General features: G+C 38.4%; 1 protein-coding gene across 6 annotated transcripts in view; it reads right to left on the bottom strand.

Moving 5' to 3' along the window:
* The window catches only part of RIMKLB (ribosomal modification protein rimK like family member B), a 70,731-nt gene that overhangs the window by 41,269 nt on the left and 15,658 nt on the right, over positions 1-13,804 (bottom strand). For 5 of the 6 annotated variants that reach the window (XM_053894677.1, XM_053894675.1, XM_019464570.2 and 2 more), the window contains exon 2: positions 12,381-12,612. In XM_053894677.1, the coding sequence (XP_053750652.1) occupies positions 12,381-12,555 (175 nt within the window). In that variant the 5' untranslated portion in view covers positions 12,556-12,612. The remainder of the gene's footprint in view (positions 1-12,380; positions 12,613-13,804) is intronic. The other variant, XM_053894676.1, reaches the window with a different exon arrangement.

Consider the following 13,804-nt stretch of genomic DNA (forward strand, 5'->3'; position numbering starts at 1 on the left):
TAGTTTCTTAAGTTATCTCTACACCAAACATGGGGCTCAAACTCACAACCCGAAGATCAACAGTCACACGTTCCTCTGACATAGCCAGCCAGGTGCCGCTCCATTATCCATTTTTTAAACCAGCAAAGGTTATAATCACATATCACTCTCCCTTTAGAAAAGATACCATATCATATGTCCCTTTCCCCAACTTCATAATTTCACTTAACAATTTCTTATTTTATCAAGTAGGTATTTCGGTATGTGTCTCAAAGGAATTCTTTTATTTATTTTTTATTTGAGAGAGAGGCAGAGGAAGAGAGAGAGATTTTTAAATGGGCTCCAAGCTCAACCGACTGAGCGACCCAGGCACCCCTCAAAGGAATTCTTGGCTCCATAAATATTTTTTAACAAGGACACAAAAGCACTAGCCAAAAAAAAAAAATATAAATTATACCTAATTAAAACTGGCAACTTCCATCCACCAAAATATTCCATTAACAGAGCAAAAAGGCAAGCCACAGAGTGAAAGAACATATTCACAATGCATATATCCATTAAGATACAAAACACAAAACATCAGAACAAAAAGAAAAAGAGAACATCAATGAAACATGACAGAAGAGAGGATTCTGGAAAGGTAGTGGAGTAGGGTGCACCAGGAATCTGTCACCCTGCCATTATACAATAATTGCACTGGCACAATCAGATATAACTGCTTTAGAACTCTCTAGTTTGTTGAAGGACTGAAACTTTCGGGAAATGACAAGAATGGTAAAATACAGTGAATTCTGCTCAATTTCAGCTCTTAACACAGGAGCACTAGCCATCCCCCACCCCTCAGGCATACTATGCATCTGTTCCTGGGGCAGCTGACACACCTTGCAGGAGCCAAGGCTGGCTAAAAGGATCCTGTCCTCTGAATATTGAGTATCTCTCTTCTGATGGCTGGTTGCAGCTTCTGATCATACAATTTCAGGCAAAGGGGTCAGTAGCCATTATTGTTATACTACCCCCATCCACTGTTATAAGCCCCTACCAATCCAGGTTAAGTGTTTTCCAGGGTATTTATTTATTTCCTCAAATATCCTCTCTGCCCCCCTCCTCTGTCTGTCTTGCCCTTTTTCCCCTTTCAGGAGCCAGACATTAAAGACCAGGACATTAAAAAACAACTGCATATATGGGAAAACTACAAAGTGCCTGTGCATGACTCGGAAATGGTTTAGAAAAGTCCTGAGAAGACATTAAATTTACATCCCCAGCTAATCCTCAGCAAAGAGACAGCCTACAACAATCAAAGAAACAAAAATGAAAACAGCAAACAAAAAACACAAATCCTAGGGAAGGAAGAGAATCTGATTTCCAGAGTTACCACACTACTAGGGGTTCAAATATGCAGTACTCAGCAAAAACTCACAAAGAATACAAAGAAACAGGAACGTATAGATGTTCAAAGGAATAAATCAACAGAAACTGTTCTTGAAAAAGATCTAACAGCAGAGACATTAGACTAAGATGTTAAAACAACTGTCTCTAAGATGCTAAAAGAACTAAAGAAACATGAGAAGAAAATCCAGAAAACCATGGTGAGCAAAACAGAAATATCAATAGATAAAAACAATACAGAAAGAAGCCAAAGAGTAATTCTGAAGCTGAAAATAAAAAGTACAAAAATGGAAATAAAAAATTCATTGGAGGGATTCAAAAGTAAATGTGAACAGGCAGAAAAAAGAATCACTAAACTTGAGGAGACATACATATTACAGAAGTCCCAGAAATGAGGGAGAGAAACAGAGTACATGGGATGAGGAAAGGGAGGGGAAGAAAGGGACAGAGAGAATATTTAAAGAAATAATGACTGAATACTTCACGAATCTGATGACAGACATGAATATCAACATCCAAGTAGCTCAACAATCTCCAAGTAAGATGAACTCAGACTCATGCCGAGACATACTATAATCAAACTTTCAAAATCCAAGACAAAGAGAATCTTAAAAGAAGCAAGAGAAGCAAATCATCATATAATAAGGATCCTCAATTGGCAGATTTCTCAGTAGAAACTTTGGAGGCAAGAAGATGGGAGGCCGACATATTCAAGGTGCAAAGAAAAGAAAAGAAAAGAAAAGAAAAGAAAAGAAAAGAAGAAAAAAGAAACTATCAACCAGCAAAGGCATCCTTTAAAAATGAGGGAGAAATCAAGAAAGACATTCCCAGAAAAACAGAAGTTGAAGGAGTGCATGACCACTAGACCTGTCCTGCAAGAAACATTCAAAGGAGTCCTGCAAGAAGAAATGAAAGGACACTACATAGTGACTAAAAACCATACAGAAAAATAAAAATGTCAATAAAGGCAAATACAGGAGGAATTAGAAAAGCTAGTATTATTGGAACAAAAGTTTCTAACTGTACTTATTGTTTTCTATATGACAATGGAGACTAATACGTTTAAAGGAAAAAGTCATTAATATAAAAGCAAGTATTACTGTAAGACACTAGTATAGGAAATAAGGGACAATAAAAGCTATAGGGTATAAACAAAACAGAGCAATGACAGAAGTAAGTCACTCCTTAACAGTGATTGCTTTCAATGTAAATGAATTAAACTCTCCAATTAAAAGATTGATGAGGCTCCTGCTCAGGGGGTTAAGAGTCCAACTCTTGATCTCCGTTCAGGTCATAATCTCACAATTTGTGAGATAGAGTCCCATGTCGGGCTCTGCACTGACAGTGCGGAGCATAGGATTCTCTCTCTCTCTCTCTCTCTCCCCCTCTCTGTCTCTGCCCCTCTCCCGCTGATATGCTCGCTGTCTCTCAAAATAAATAAAATTTTTAAAAAATTTTTTGAAAGTAAAAGAGAGATTGGTAGAAGTCTTCCATATAAAAGTAGTCCATAAAAACTGAGAGTGGTGGCTGTTTTTTCAAATGCTCAAATACCAACAAAAAATAACAAAGGCTAGAGAGAAACAAGGCAACATGGTTCAAAGGATACAAATAAATCTCCAGACATGACCTTAAATAAACAAAGATCTAATGTTGCTAATGTAACATTGTGTGGTAATGAGAATATCAATGAAAAACTATTAAAAAAGAATCAAACAAATTTTAGAGCTAAAGAGCACAAAAACTCAACTGAAAATACACACAGTAGTTTACTAGCAGAACTGTTCAAACAGAAGAATCAGCAAACTCAAAAAAGACATCTGAATTACTGAGACAGGAAACTTTAAAAAAAGAATGAGAGGTGCCCCAGGGTGGCTCAGTCGGTTAAGCATCCGACTTCGGCTCAGGTCATGATCTAATGGTCCGTGAGTTCGAGCCCCACATTGGGCTCTGTGCTGACCGCTCAGAGACTGGAGCCTGCTTCAGATTCTGTGTCTCCCTCTCTCTCCCTGCCCCTTCCCCACTCATGCTCTGTCTCTATCTCAAAAATAAATAAACGTCAGAAAAAAAAAATTAAAAATAAAAGTGCTGAAATAAAAAAACTGACAATGAAGAATAATAACATATCCAGCAAGACTATCCCTCAAAAATGAAGGAGACATAAAGATTTTTCCCAGATAAAGAAAAGCTGAGACGTTCATCACCAATAGTCTGGCCTTATAAGAACAGCGAAGGCAGGGGTACTCCTGACTGGCCCCATCAATGGAGTGTCTGACTCTTGATCCTGGGGTTGTGAGTTCGAGCCCCACACTGGGTGCAGAGATTACTTAAACATGAAATCTTTAAAAAAAATTTTTTTAAATACGAAAAACAATACTAGAAAGCAACATAAAAGCATAAAAAAAAATAAAGCTCTTGGATAAAGGTAAACATATAAATACAGAATCCTAAAATATTCCAATGGTAGTACATAAATCAGTGCTATTGCTGGTATAGCATTTAAAATTAAAGGCATACAGGGTCACCTGGCTGGCTTACTTGGTACAGCATGCGACTCTGGATTTCAGGGTCGTTAAGTTCAAGACTCATGTTGGGCCTAGAGTTTATGTATTAAAAAAAAAAAAAGTTGGGGTGCCTGGGTATCTCAGTCAACTAAGCATCCAACTGTGGATTTCAGCTCAGGTCATGATCTCACAGTGTGTGGGTTCTGGCCCCACGTAGGGCTCTGCACTGGCAGTACAGAGCCTGCATGGGATTCTCTCTCTGCCCCCACCTTTCTGAAAATAAATGGATAAAATAAACTTAAAAAAAAAAAGTCAAAAGCAGGGGCCCCTGGGTGGCTCAGTCAGTTGAACATCCCAACTTCGGCTCAGGTCATGACCTCACGGTTTTTGCGGGTTGGAGGCCCACGTCTGGCTTTGCAATGACAACTCAGAGCCTGGAGCCTACTTTGGATTCTGTGTCTTCCTCTGTCTCTCTCTCTGCTCCTTCCCATGCTTGTGCACCTGCTCTCTCTCTCTCTCTTGCTCTCTCTCTCTCAAAAATAAACATTAAAAAAAAAAATTTTAATGCATAAAAATAACGATGCCCATAAAACTATTTCAATGGATACAAAATATAAGATGTAATTGTGACATTGTTAACATAAGATAAGGGAAGATTTGTAAGGGCAGAGTTTGCATATGAATAAATTTATCATCTAAAATAAATTCAACTATATAGCATATTACGTAATCTCCACAGTAACGATGAATAAAATACACACCTATAGAAAATACATAAAACTAAATAAGGAACTAAAGCATACCACCATAACAAATTAACAAAATACAAAGGAAGTCTATAAGAGTGGAAAAGAGAAACAAAATAGGTACAAGACATACAGAAAACAGTAAGTCTTACTCTTTCAGTAATCACATTAAAAGTAAACAGAAGAGGGGTGCCTCGGTGGCTCATTCAGTTAAGCATCCGACTTTTGGCTCAGGTCATGATCGTGCAGTTCATGGGTTCAAGCCCCCCATTGGGCTCTGTGCTGAAAGTTCAGAGCCTGGAGCCTCCTTTGGATTCTGTGTTGCCCTCTCTCCCTCTGCCCCTTCCCCACTTGTGCTCTCTCAAAAATAAATAACAAACATTAAAAAATTTAAAAAAATAAAGGTTAATGAAAGAAACCCCCACAATGAAAAGATACAGAGGGATAGAATGGATAGAAAAATAAGAGCCAACTATATGCTACTAACAAGAGATTCATTTTATTTATTTATTTATTTATTTATTTATTTATTTTTTAACGTTTATTTATTTTTGAGACAGAGAGAGACAGAGCATGAACAGGGGAGGGGCAGAGAGAGAGGGAGACACAGAATCGGAAGCAGGCTCCAGGCTCTGAGCCATCAGCCCAGAGCCCGACGCGGGGCTCGAACTCACGGACCGTGAGATCGTGACCTGAGCCGAAGTCGGACGCTTAACCAACTGAGCCACCCAGGCGCCCCACAAGAGATTCATTTTAGATGTAAAGACACCCAAAAGCTGAAAGTAAAAGACTGACAAAAGATACTCCATGCAAATGGTTACCAAAAGAGAATATAGGTGGCCATACTTATGAGATAAATGCCCTTTAAGAGAAAACCTGTCACAAGAGATAATCATCATTATAATGATGAAAGTCAATTCACCAGGAAGCTATTAACAATTGTAAATATGCAGACACCTAATAGAGTACCCACTTGCATGAAGCAAATAGTAAAAGACCAAGGAGAGAAATGGATACTAACACAATAATGAAAAATTCAAATACCGTATGTTATAGTATGAAGCAAACAGACAAAAACCTCATAAGGACAAACTTCAAGGTGTATTACAGAGCTGTAATCATCAAGACAGTATGGTACTGGCACAAGAACAGACACTCAGATCAATGGAACAGAATAGAGAACCCACAAATGGACCCACAAACATATGGCCAACTACTCTTTGACAAAGCAGGATAGAATAGCCAATGGAATAAAGACAGTCTCTTCAGCAAGTGGTGCTAGGAAAACTGAACAGCAACATGCAGAAAAATGAACCTGGACGACTTTATTACACCATACACAAAAATAAACTCACATTGGATGAAAGACCTCAGTGTAAGACAGGAAGCCATCAAAATCCTCAAGGAGAAAGCAGGCAAAAACCTCTTTGACCTTGGCCATGGCAACTTCCTACTCAACATGCCTCCAGAGGCAAGGGAAACAAAAGCAAAAATGAACTACTGGGACCTCATCAAGATAAAAAGCTTCTGCACAGAGAAGGGAACAATCAGCAAAAGTCAAAGGCAACCAACGGAATGGGAGAAGATATCGGCAAATGACATATCAGATAAAGGGTTAGTATCCAAAATATATAAAGAACTTATCAAACGCAACACCCAAAAAACAAATAATCCAGTGAAGAAATGGGCAAAAGACATGAATAGACACTTCTCCAAAGAAGACTTCCAAATGGTGAACAGACACATGAAAAAATGCTCAACATCACTCATCATCAGGGAAATACAAATCAAAACCACAATGAGATACCACCTGACACCTGTCCAAATGGCTAACATTAACAAGTCAGGCAACAAGAGATGTTGGCGAGGATGTGGAGAAAGAGGATCTCTTTTGCATTGTTGGTTGGAATGCAAGCTGGTGCAGCACTCTGGAAAACAGTATGGGGTTTCCTCAAAAAATTAAAAATAGAACTACCCTACAACCCCGCAATTACACTATCTATTTATCTAAGGTGTGCCGTTTCAAAGGGGCACATGCACCCCCATGTTTATAGCAGCACTATCAACAACAGCCAAAGTATGGAAAGAACCCAAGTGTCCATCGATGGATGAATGGATAAAGAACATGTGATAAATATATACAATGGATTATTACTCGGCAATCAAAAAGAATGAAATCTTGCCATTTGCAAATACGTGGGTGGAACTAGAGAGTATTATGCTAAGTGAAATTAGTCAGAGAAAGACAAATATCATATGACTTCACTCATATGAGGACTTTAAGAGACAAAACAGATGAACATAAGGGAAGGGAAGCAAAAATAATATAAAAACAGGGAGGGGGACAAAACATAACAGACTCTTACATATGGAGAACAAACAGAGGGTTACTGGAGGGGTTGTGGGAGGGGGGATGGGCTAAATGGACAAAGGGCATTGAGGAATCTACTCCTGAAATCACTGTTGCACTGTATGCTAACTTGGATGTAAATTAAAAAAATAAATAAAAACAATGACCATCCCCCCCCCCCCCCAAAGAAAAAAAGAAAATCTCATAAGGAAACAAAACTGAAACACACCACAGATCAACTAGACCTAACAAATATATCAAAACACATATCCCCACCCCAAACAACAACACAATCCAAGTTCTGCAAGGGCAAATGAAATTTTCTCCAGGATAGATCACATGTTAAGCCACAAAAGAAATCTTACATTTAAGAATACCGATATCATACCAAGTATCTTTTCCGGTTTCTATGGACTGAAACTAGAAATGAATACCAAAGGGAAAATGAAAAACTCATAAATACCTGGGAATTAAATAACACACTCAAACAATAAATAAAACAAAGGGGGTAACAAGGGAAATCAGAAAATATCATAAGAACAGGCGCCTGGGTGGCTCATTCATTTGGTTAAGAAGCGTCTGACTCTAGATTTTGGCTCAGGTCATAATCTCACTGTTTTGTGAGTTCAATCCCCATGTCAAGCTCTGCACTGACCCTGCGGAGCCTGCTTGGGATTCTCTCTCTCTCTCTCTCTCTCTCTCTCTCTCTCTCTCTCTCTCTTCCCTTCCCTGGCTCACTGTCTCTCTTAAAATAAATAAATAAATAAATAAAGTTAAAAAAAATTATTAAAGTTTAGAAAAAAAGAGAAAAAAAATATTAAGACAAAAGCAAAACACAGAATACCAGAACTTAGGGGATGTGGTGAAAGCAGTGTTAAGAGCGAAGTGTACAAGTATAAACATGCACATTAAGAAAGAAGGAAAATCTCTGGGGTGCCTGGGGGGCTCAATCAGCTAAGCATCTGACACTTGATTTCAGCTCAGATCATAATCTCACAGTTGTGAGATCGAACCCCACATCAGGCTTTGCGCTGTGAGCGCTTGGGATTCTCTCTCTCTCTCTCTCTCTCTCTCCCCTGTTTGCATTCTCTTTCAAGAAAAAATTAACTAAAAAAAGAAATTAGAACACAAATAACCAAAATAAAAAAGAGAAAAATAAAATAAAAATCAACAAAACTAACTTGGATTTTTGGAAAGATTAATAAATTAACAAACCCTCTGCTAGACTAAAAAGGGAAAGAAAGAGACTTAAATAAGAAATCAGAAATGAAAGAAAATGTTACAATGGGCACCAAAGAAATAAAAGTAATCATAAGAGACAACTATGAACGATTACACACCAACAAATTGGATAACCTAGAAAAAATGAATAAATTCCTAGAAACCTACAACCTACTAAAATTGAATCATTGAGAAATAAAAAATCTGAACAGACCTATTAAATCAGTAATCCAAAGTCTCCAAACAAGGAAAAGCTCAGAACCAGATGTTTTCACTGGTGAATTCTTCCAAACATACGTTGTCATTCCATGCAGGAGTGGGATGGATCCTATGGTAGCTGTATGTTTAACCTTTAGAGGAACTGCCAAACTGTTTTCCAAAGGGACTGCACCATTTTACATTCCCATTAGCAATGCAGGAGAATTCCAATTTCTCTATATTCTTGCCAACACATGTTGTCTCTTTTTCATTAGAGCATCCTACCGGCTGTGAAGCTGGGTCTTATTGTTGCACATGTGGTAACATTTATGCTATAAACAGTGGACATGGAAGAGTAAGCTTAGTAAACTGGCTCAAGTCATGATCTCACATTCATGAGTTTGAGCCCCACATTGGGCTCTCTGCTGTCAGTGAGGAGCCCTCTCCGGATCCTCTGTCTCCCTCACTCTGCCCCTCCTGCTCCCTCTCGCGCGCTCTCTCTCCCTCCCCCCACCCCCAAAATAAATACATTAATTTTAAAAATAAATAAATAATACAAATAAAAAATAAAAAGCCCTGGAGCGCCTGGATAGTTCAGTTGCTTAAGCGTCTGACTTCAGCTCAGGTCATGATCTCATGGTTCGTGGGTTCGAGCTCCACGTCAGGCTCTGTACTGACAGCTCAGAGCCTGGAGCCTGCTTGGGATTCTGTGTGTGTCTCTCTCTGTGCCCCTCCCTCCCCAATTATTTTTTTAAATAAGCCTTAAAAATAAAATAGATTGAACAATGCTTGGAAATAGGGTTTCTGAAGGTTTTTAGAAAGATGATAAAACTGGTGTTTAATGAATGAGAAAGATAGAGAGGAAACACTGTAGTGAAAGATAACGAGCTATAGGCTATAGGAATGTTGCAGTCGTTTAAACTTGGGGCCATTAACAGCTTGACTTAGGATACTGAAAAGCAGAACAATTGTCATTTAGAAGGAAAAAGCAAGAAAATTTTGTGGCAGAAATGGCTCTTAAGAATAAAACAGAAAAGCACACATGTGGCTGAGTCAGTTAAGTGTCCTACTCTTGGTTTGTGGGATAGAGCCCTGCATTAAACTCTGCACTGACAGGGCAGAGTCTGCTTGGGATTCTCTCCCCTATCTCTGCTCCTCTCTTGTTCTCACTTACGCCCTTCTCACAGACCTCTTACTACAAGATGTGGCAAATGCAATGGACATCTCTATTCAAATACCTACTCTAAATATAAGTAAATAAACTTAAAAACTATATGTTTAAAACAAAAGATATGTTAATGGTAATACCAGGGCAAAGGACAAAATACAAACCGAAAAGCTGAAATAAGATAGCTTCGTGGGGAAGAAGTGAGTTCAATCTTGTCCTACTGGCCTGAAGTGACAGTTGAGAACAAAGAGTGTCCAGTAGGAAACAAGAAAAAACCAAGAACAATGGTTTTCAATCTTAGATTTTTTTTTTTTAATTTTAATGTTTATTTATTTTTGAGATAGAGAGAGAGAAAGAGAGACAGAGTGTGAGCAGGGGAGGGGCAGACAGCGAGGGAGACACAGAATCTGATGCAGGCTCCAGGCTCTGAGCTGTCAAACCAGAGCCTGACGAAGGGCTTGAACTCATGAACCGTGAGATCATGACCTGAGCCAAAGTCCGACGCTCAACGGACCAAGCCACCCAGGTACCCCAATCTTAGATATTTTTCAACTTATGAAAGGTATTAGAACAGAGATGTCCATTTGCATTTCCCACATCTTGTAGTAATAGGTCTATGTGACAGAAGCTTGGTCTAATAAGAAACCCTGACTTCAGAGAACTGTTGGAAAGGCAGCCTTTGGTTTTCCAACCTTTAAAACAGAGACATACACCATAAGCCTGCGGTTTATGTGTTTAGTGACCTATGTACACTGGCCTTCTCACACATACTTCAAGAGCATGGCTCCTAACACAATACTCTATCCGGATTTCTGACTCCAATTTCAACAATTGTATATGCAATTTTGTTGAAAAACCTGCAAGTTATAAAAGCATGTGATAGATTCTGACTTTTAAAGAAAAGATTTGCTCTGATTTGTTCAGGATGTATCTGTCATAGCTAGCTAGAGGGCAGGGGGGTGCAAAGTGATATCCATTCCTTTTATAATTTACCAAAGTTATAATGATTTTACACTAATATGTGTGATCACTTGATTGATGTTAATATTAATCTTGGCCTTTAGAATATAGGGACTATGTCTCATTTTGCATACCATACCAATTAATTAGCACATAGTAAGTGCTCAAATTATATTTATGAAAGAATGAAACAGGCTCTATCCCAAATCCAGAATCTGAATAAGTGTTGGACCTATGTATATACATTTAAAAAAAAGAAAAATTGACCAAAAATAAAATAATGTGCATCTTTCTTATAAAGGTAGTAACTAAAACACTCCAGTGAAACAATCTGGAAACAGTTCAGTTCTAAAGAAGTTATTTCCAAAGCAACAATAACTGTAAAAAGGTAAAGTGAATGGAATAAATGTTAAAGGACAGAGAGTAAAGAGCAACTGTTTGCTAAGAGATTTTACCTACTTAAATCTACAGTATCATGTTATTCATCAGGCAAGACTCTGGGATCTATTAACTAGCCTACAAATGAAATTACCCTAATAGCAGATTTATATTCTGTATATTATTAGTTCTCACAATAACCATCTCCCTCCATTTTTTTGATGAAAACACATGTTCTCATTATGATTATAGTCTCGAAGCAAGTTAAGTAACATAGAATCTGTTTTAAGTGTTTGTCTCATATCTTTACTGAATACTATCACTAAATTATGTCTAGTCTTCTAAAAGTTAATCCAAAATGGCACGTATATGCCACCATATAATGCTCCCTAACAGAAATGACCTACAAGTCATAACTTTCCAGGGTAAAGACGTAAAGATTCCTAAGTCAGTCCTAAAGAATTCTGTTTCTAAGATAATCCTCTTGTAACCCTAAAACAAATATGAAATACAGAATTATAAATACTAGACTTATCACCAATTGAGTCAAATTATTCAGACACTTTTATCCAGTGAAGAGAAACAAACGGTATATTATATACTATATGTATAAAATATTTTATAAAGAAAGAAAAGGAATGCCTGGGTGGCTCAATCGGTTGGGCATCCAAGTCTTGATTTCAGCTCAGGTCATAATTTCACGGTTTGTGAGACACTGAGCCTAGCGTTGGTCTCTGCGGTGGCAACATGGAGCCTGCTTGGGATTCTCTCCTCTCTTCCCCTCCCCTACTCACATTCTCCTTCTCTCTCTCTTTCAAAATAAATAAATAAACATTTTTTAAAAAGTAGTCAATATTCTGAAGTTTTTAGAAAAAAAGAAAATAAGAATCACATGTGGAATTTGATGAATTTACTAATAAATTCATTACTGAATTATCCCATGAAGTACAAGTTCTCTCAGGAGCACCTTATAAACAACATATTTTAAAATTAGAGGACAGTAATAATGGGGAAAAACAAGTAGATTTTCTTTAATTTCTCTCCCAACTGTTTCCTAAATAATATCTTAAGAGGTTCAGGTCACCTGAGTGGCTCAGTCGGTTTTGTGTCTGTCTTCAGCTCAGGTCATGGACTTTGGCTCCAGTCATGATCTCACGGTTCATGAGTTCGAGCCCTGCGTCGGGCTCTGTGCTGACAGCTCAGAGCCTAGAGCCTGCTTCGGATTCTGTGTTTCCCTCGCTCTCTGCCCCTCCCTCACTCACGCTCTATGCATGTGTGTCTCTCTCTCAAAAATAAACATTAAAATAAAAATAACATAAGAGGTTCAATTAATTCTGGGGTTTCCATTTCTTCCATAAAATATGCTACATTTTAAGATCAGATGATTGTAATGTAAAGCTATTAACAATTCCTTCATCCAAATTATTCCTAGAAAATGTGGATTCAACATATTCTAAGAAAAAAATCCATAAAATTATTTAGTATAGACTTACCCAAGTTTCCTTGCTCGATTGTCAGTACTACTTCATCCATCACCACAGCCCTGAAGTCCAGTTCCTCCTCACAACATTTGGCCTTTAATGCTCGTAAAATCTCTTTTTGGGGATAGTCTTCCCTGATTCGACGATCAGTCAAAAACCACAACTTGGCCGCCACAGAGCTACACATCTTGATCTGCTTGTTCTTCCTTTTCCTGGATTATTTCCTCCTGAATGACGATTCTTTCTAGACAAAGACCAAATACACACACAGGGTAAATAAAGAATTCTACCTAAGGAATTTCATGTCTTTATGCATCTCCCATACATATGAAATTAAATTTTATTTCTTCCTGTTTTAAAAAAAATAGAAAGAGGGGCGCCTGGGTGGCTCAGTCGGTTAAGCATCCGACTTCAGCTCAGGTCACGATCTCATGGTCCGTGAGTTCAAGCCCCACGTCGGGCTCTGGGCTGATGGCTCAGAGCCTGGAGCCTGCTTCCCATTCTGTGTCTCCCTCTCTCTCTGCCCCTCCCCCATTCATGCTCTGTCTCTCTCTGTCTCAAAAATAAATAAACGTTAAAAAAAAAAAATCTAAAAAGAAAAATAGAAAGAAAGAATGAAAGGAAAGAAAGAAAGAAAGAAAGAAAGAAAGAAAGAAAGAAAGAAAGAAAGAAAAGAAAAGAAAAGAAAAGAAAAGAAAAGAAAAGAAAAGAAAAGAAAAGAAAAGAAAAGAAAAGAAAAGAAAAGAAAGAAAATATACTTGGGGCACCTGGCTGGCTCAGTCACTAGTGTGTGACTCTTGATCTTGAAGTTATGAGTTTGAGCCCCATATCAGGCATGGAGATTACTTTAAAAAATATAGTAAAAGGAGTGCCTGGATGGCCCAGTCAGGCATCCAACTCCTGATTTTGGCTCAGGTCATGATCCCAGGGTCATGGGATCAAGCCCCATGTCAGACTCCAAGCTGGGCAAGAATTTTCTCTGTCTCTGTCTGTCTTTTTCTCTTTCTCTTTCTCTCTCTCTCCCTCTCTCTCTCTCTCTCTCCCCTTCTCTGTCCCCTTCCCACTCATGCACTCTATCTAAAATTAAAAAAAAAAAAAAATCAAAAACTTTTACAACACTAGAAATGTAGAAACTCACCACCTCCCAAAACAAAATTTCTCCCCCTTCCACTGGGGAAGCACTGCAGTTTAATAATTACAGCAGGTCACTTAATAAAATTGCCATTTTTTAGGGGCGCCTGGGTGGCTCCATTGGTTAAGCGTCCGACTTCAGCTCAGGTCATGATCTAATGGTCCATGAGTTCGAGCCCTGCAATGGGCTCTGCGCTGACAGTTCAGAGCCTGTAGCCTACTTTGGATTCTGTGTCTCCCTCTCTGTCCCTCCCTCATTCATGCTCTATCTCTCTCCCTCTCTCATAAATAAACATTAAAAAAAA

The sequence above is a fragment of the Panthera pardus genome, unplaced genomic scaffold (assembly GCF_024362965.1).
Source record: "Panthera pardus isolate Hobbes unplaced genomic scaffold, ASM2436296v1 HiC_scaffold_6, whole genome shotgun sequence".
NCBI lineage: Eukaryota > Metazoa > Chordata > Mammalia > Carnivora > Felidae > Panthera > Panthera pardus.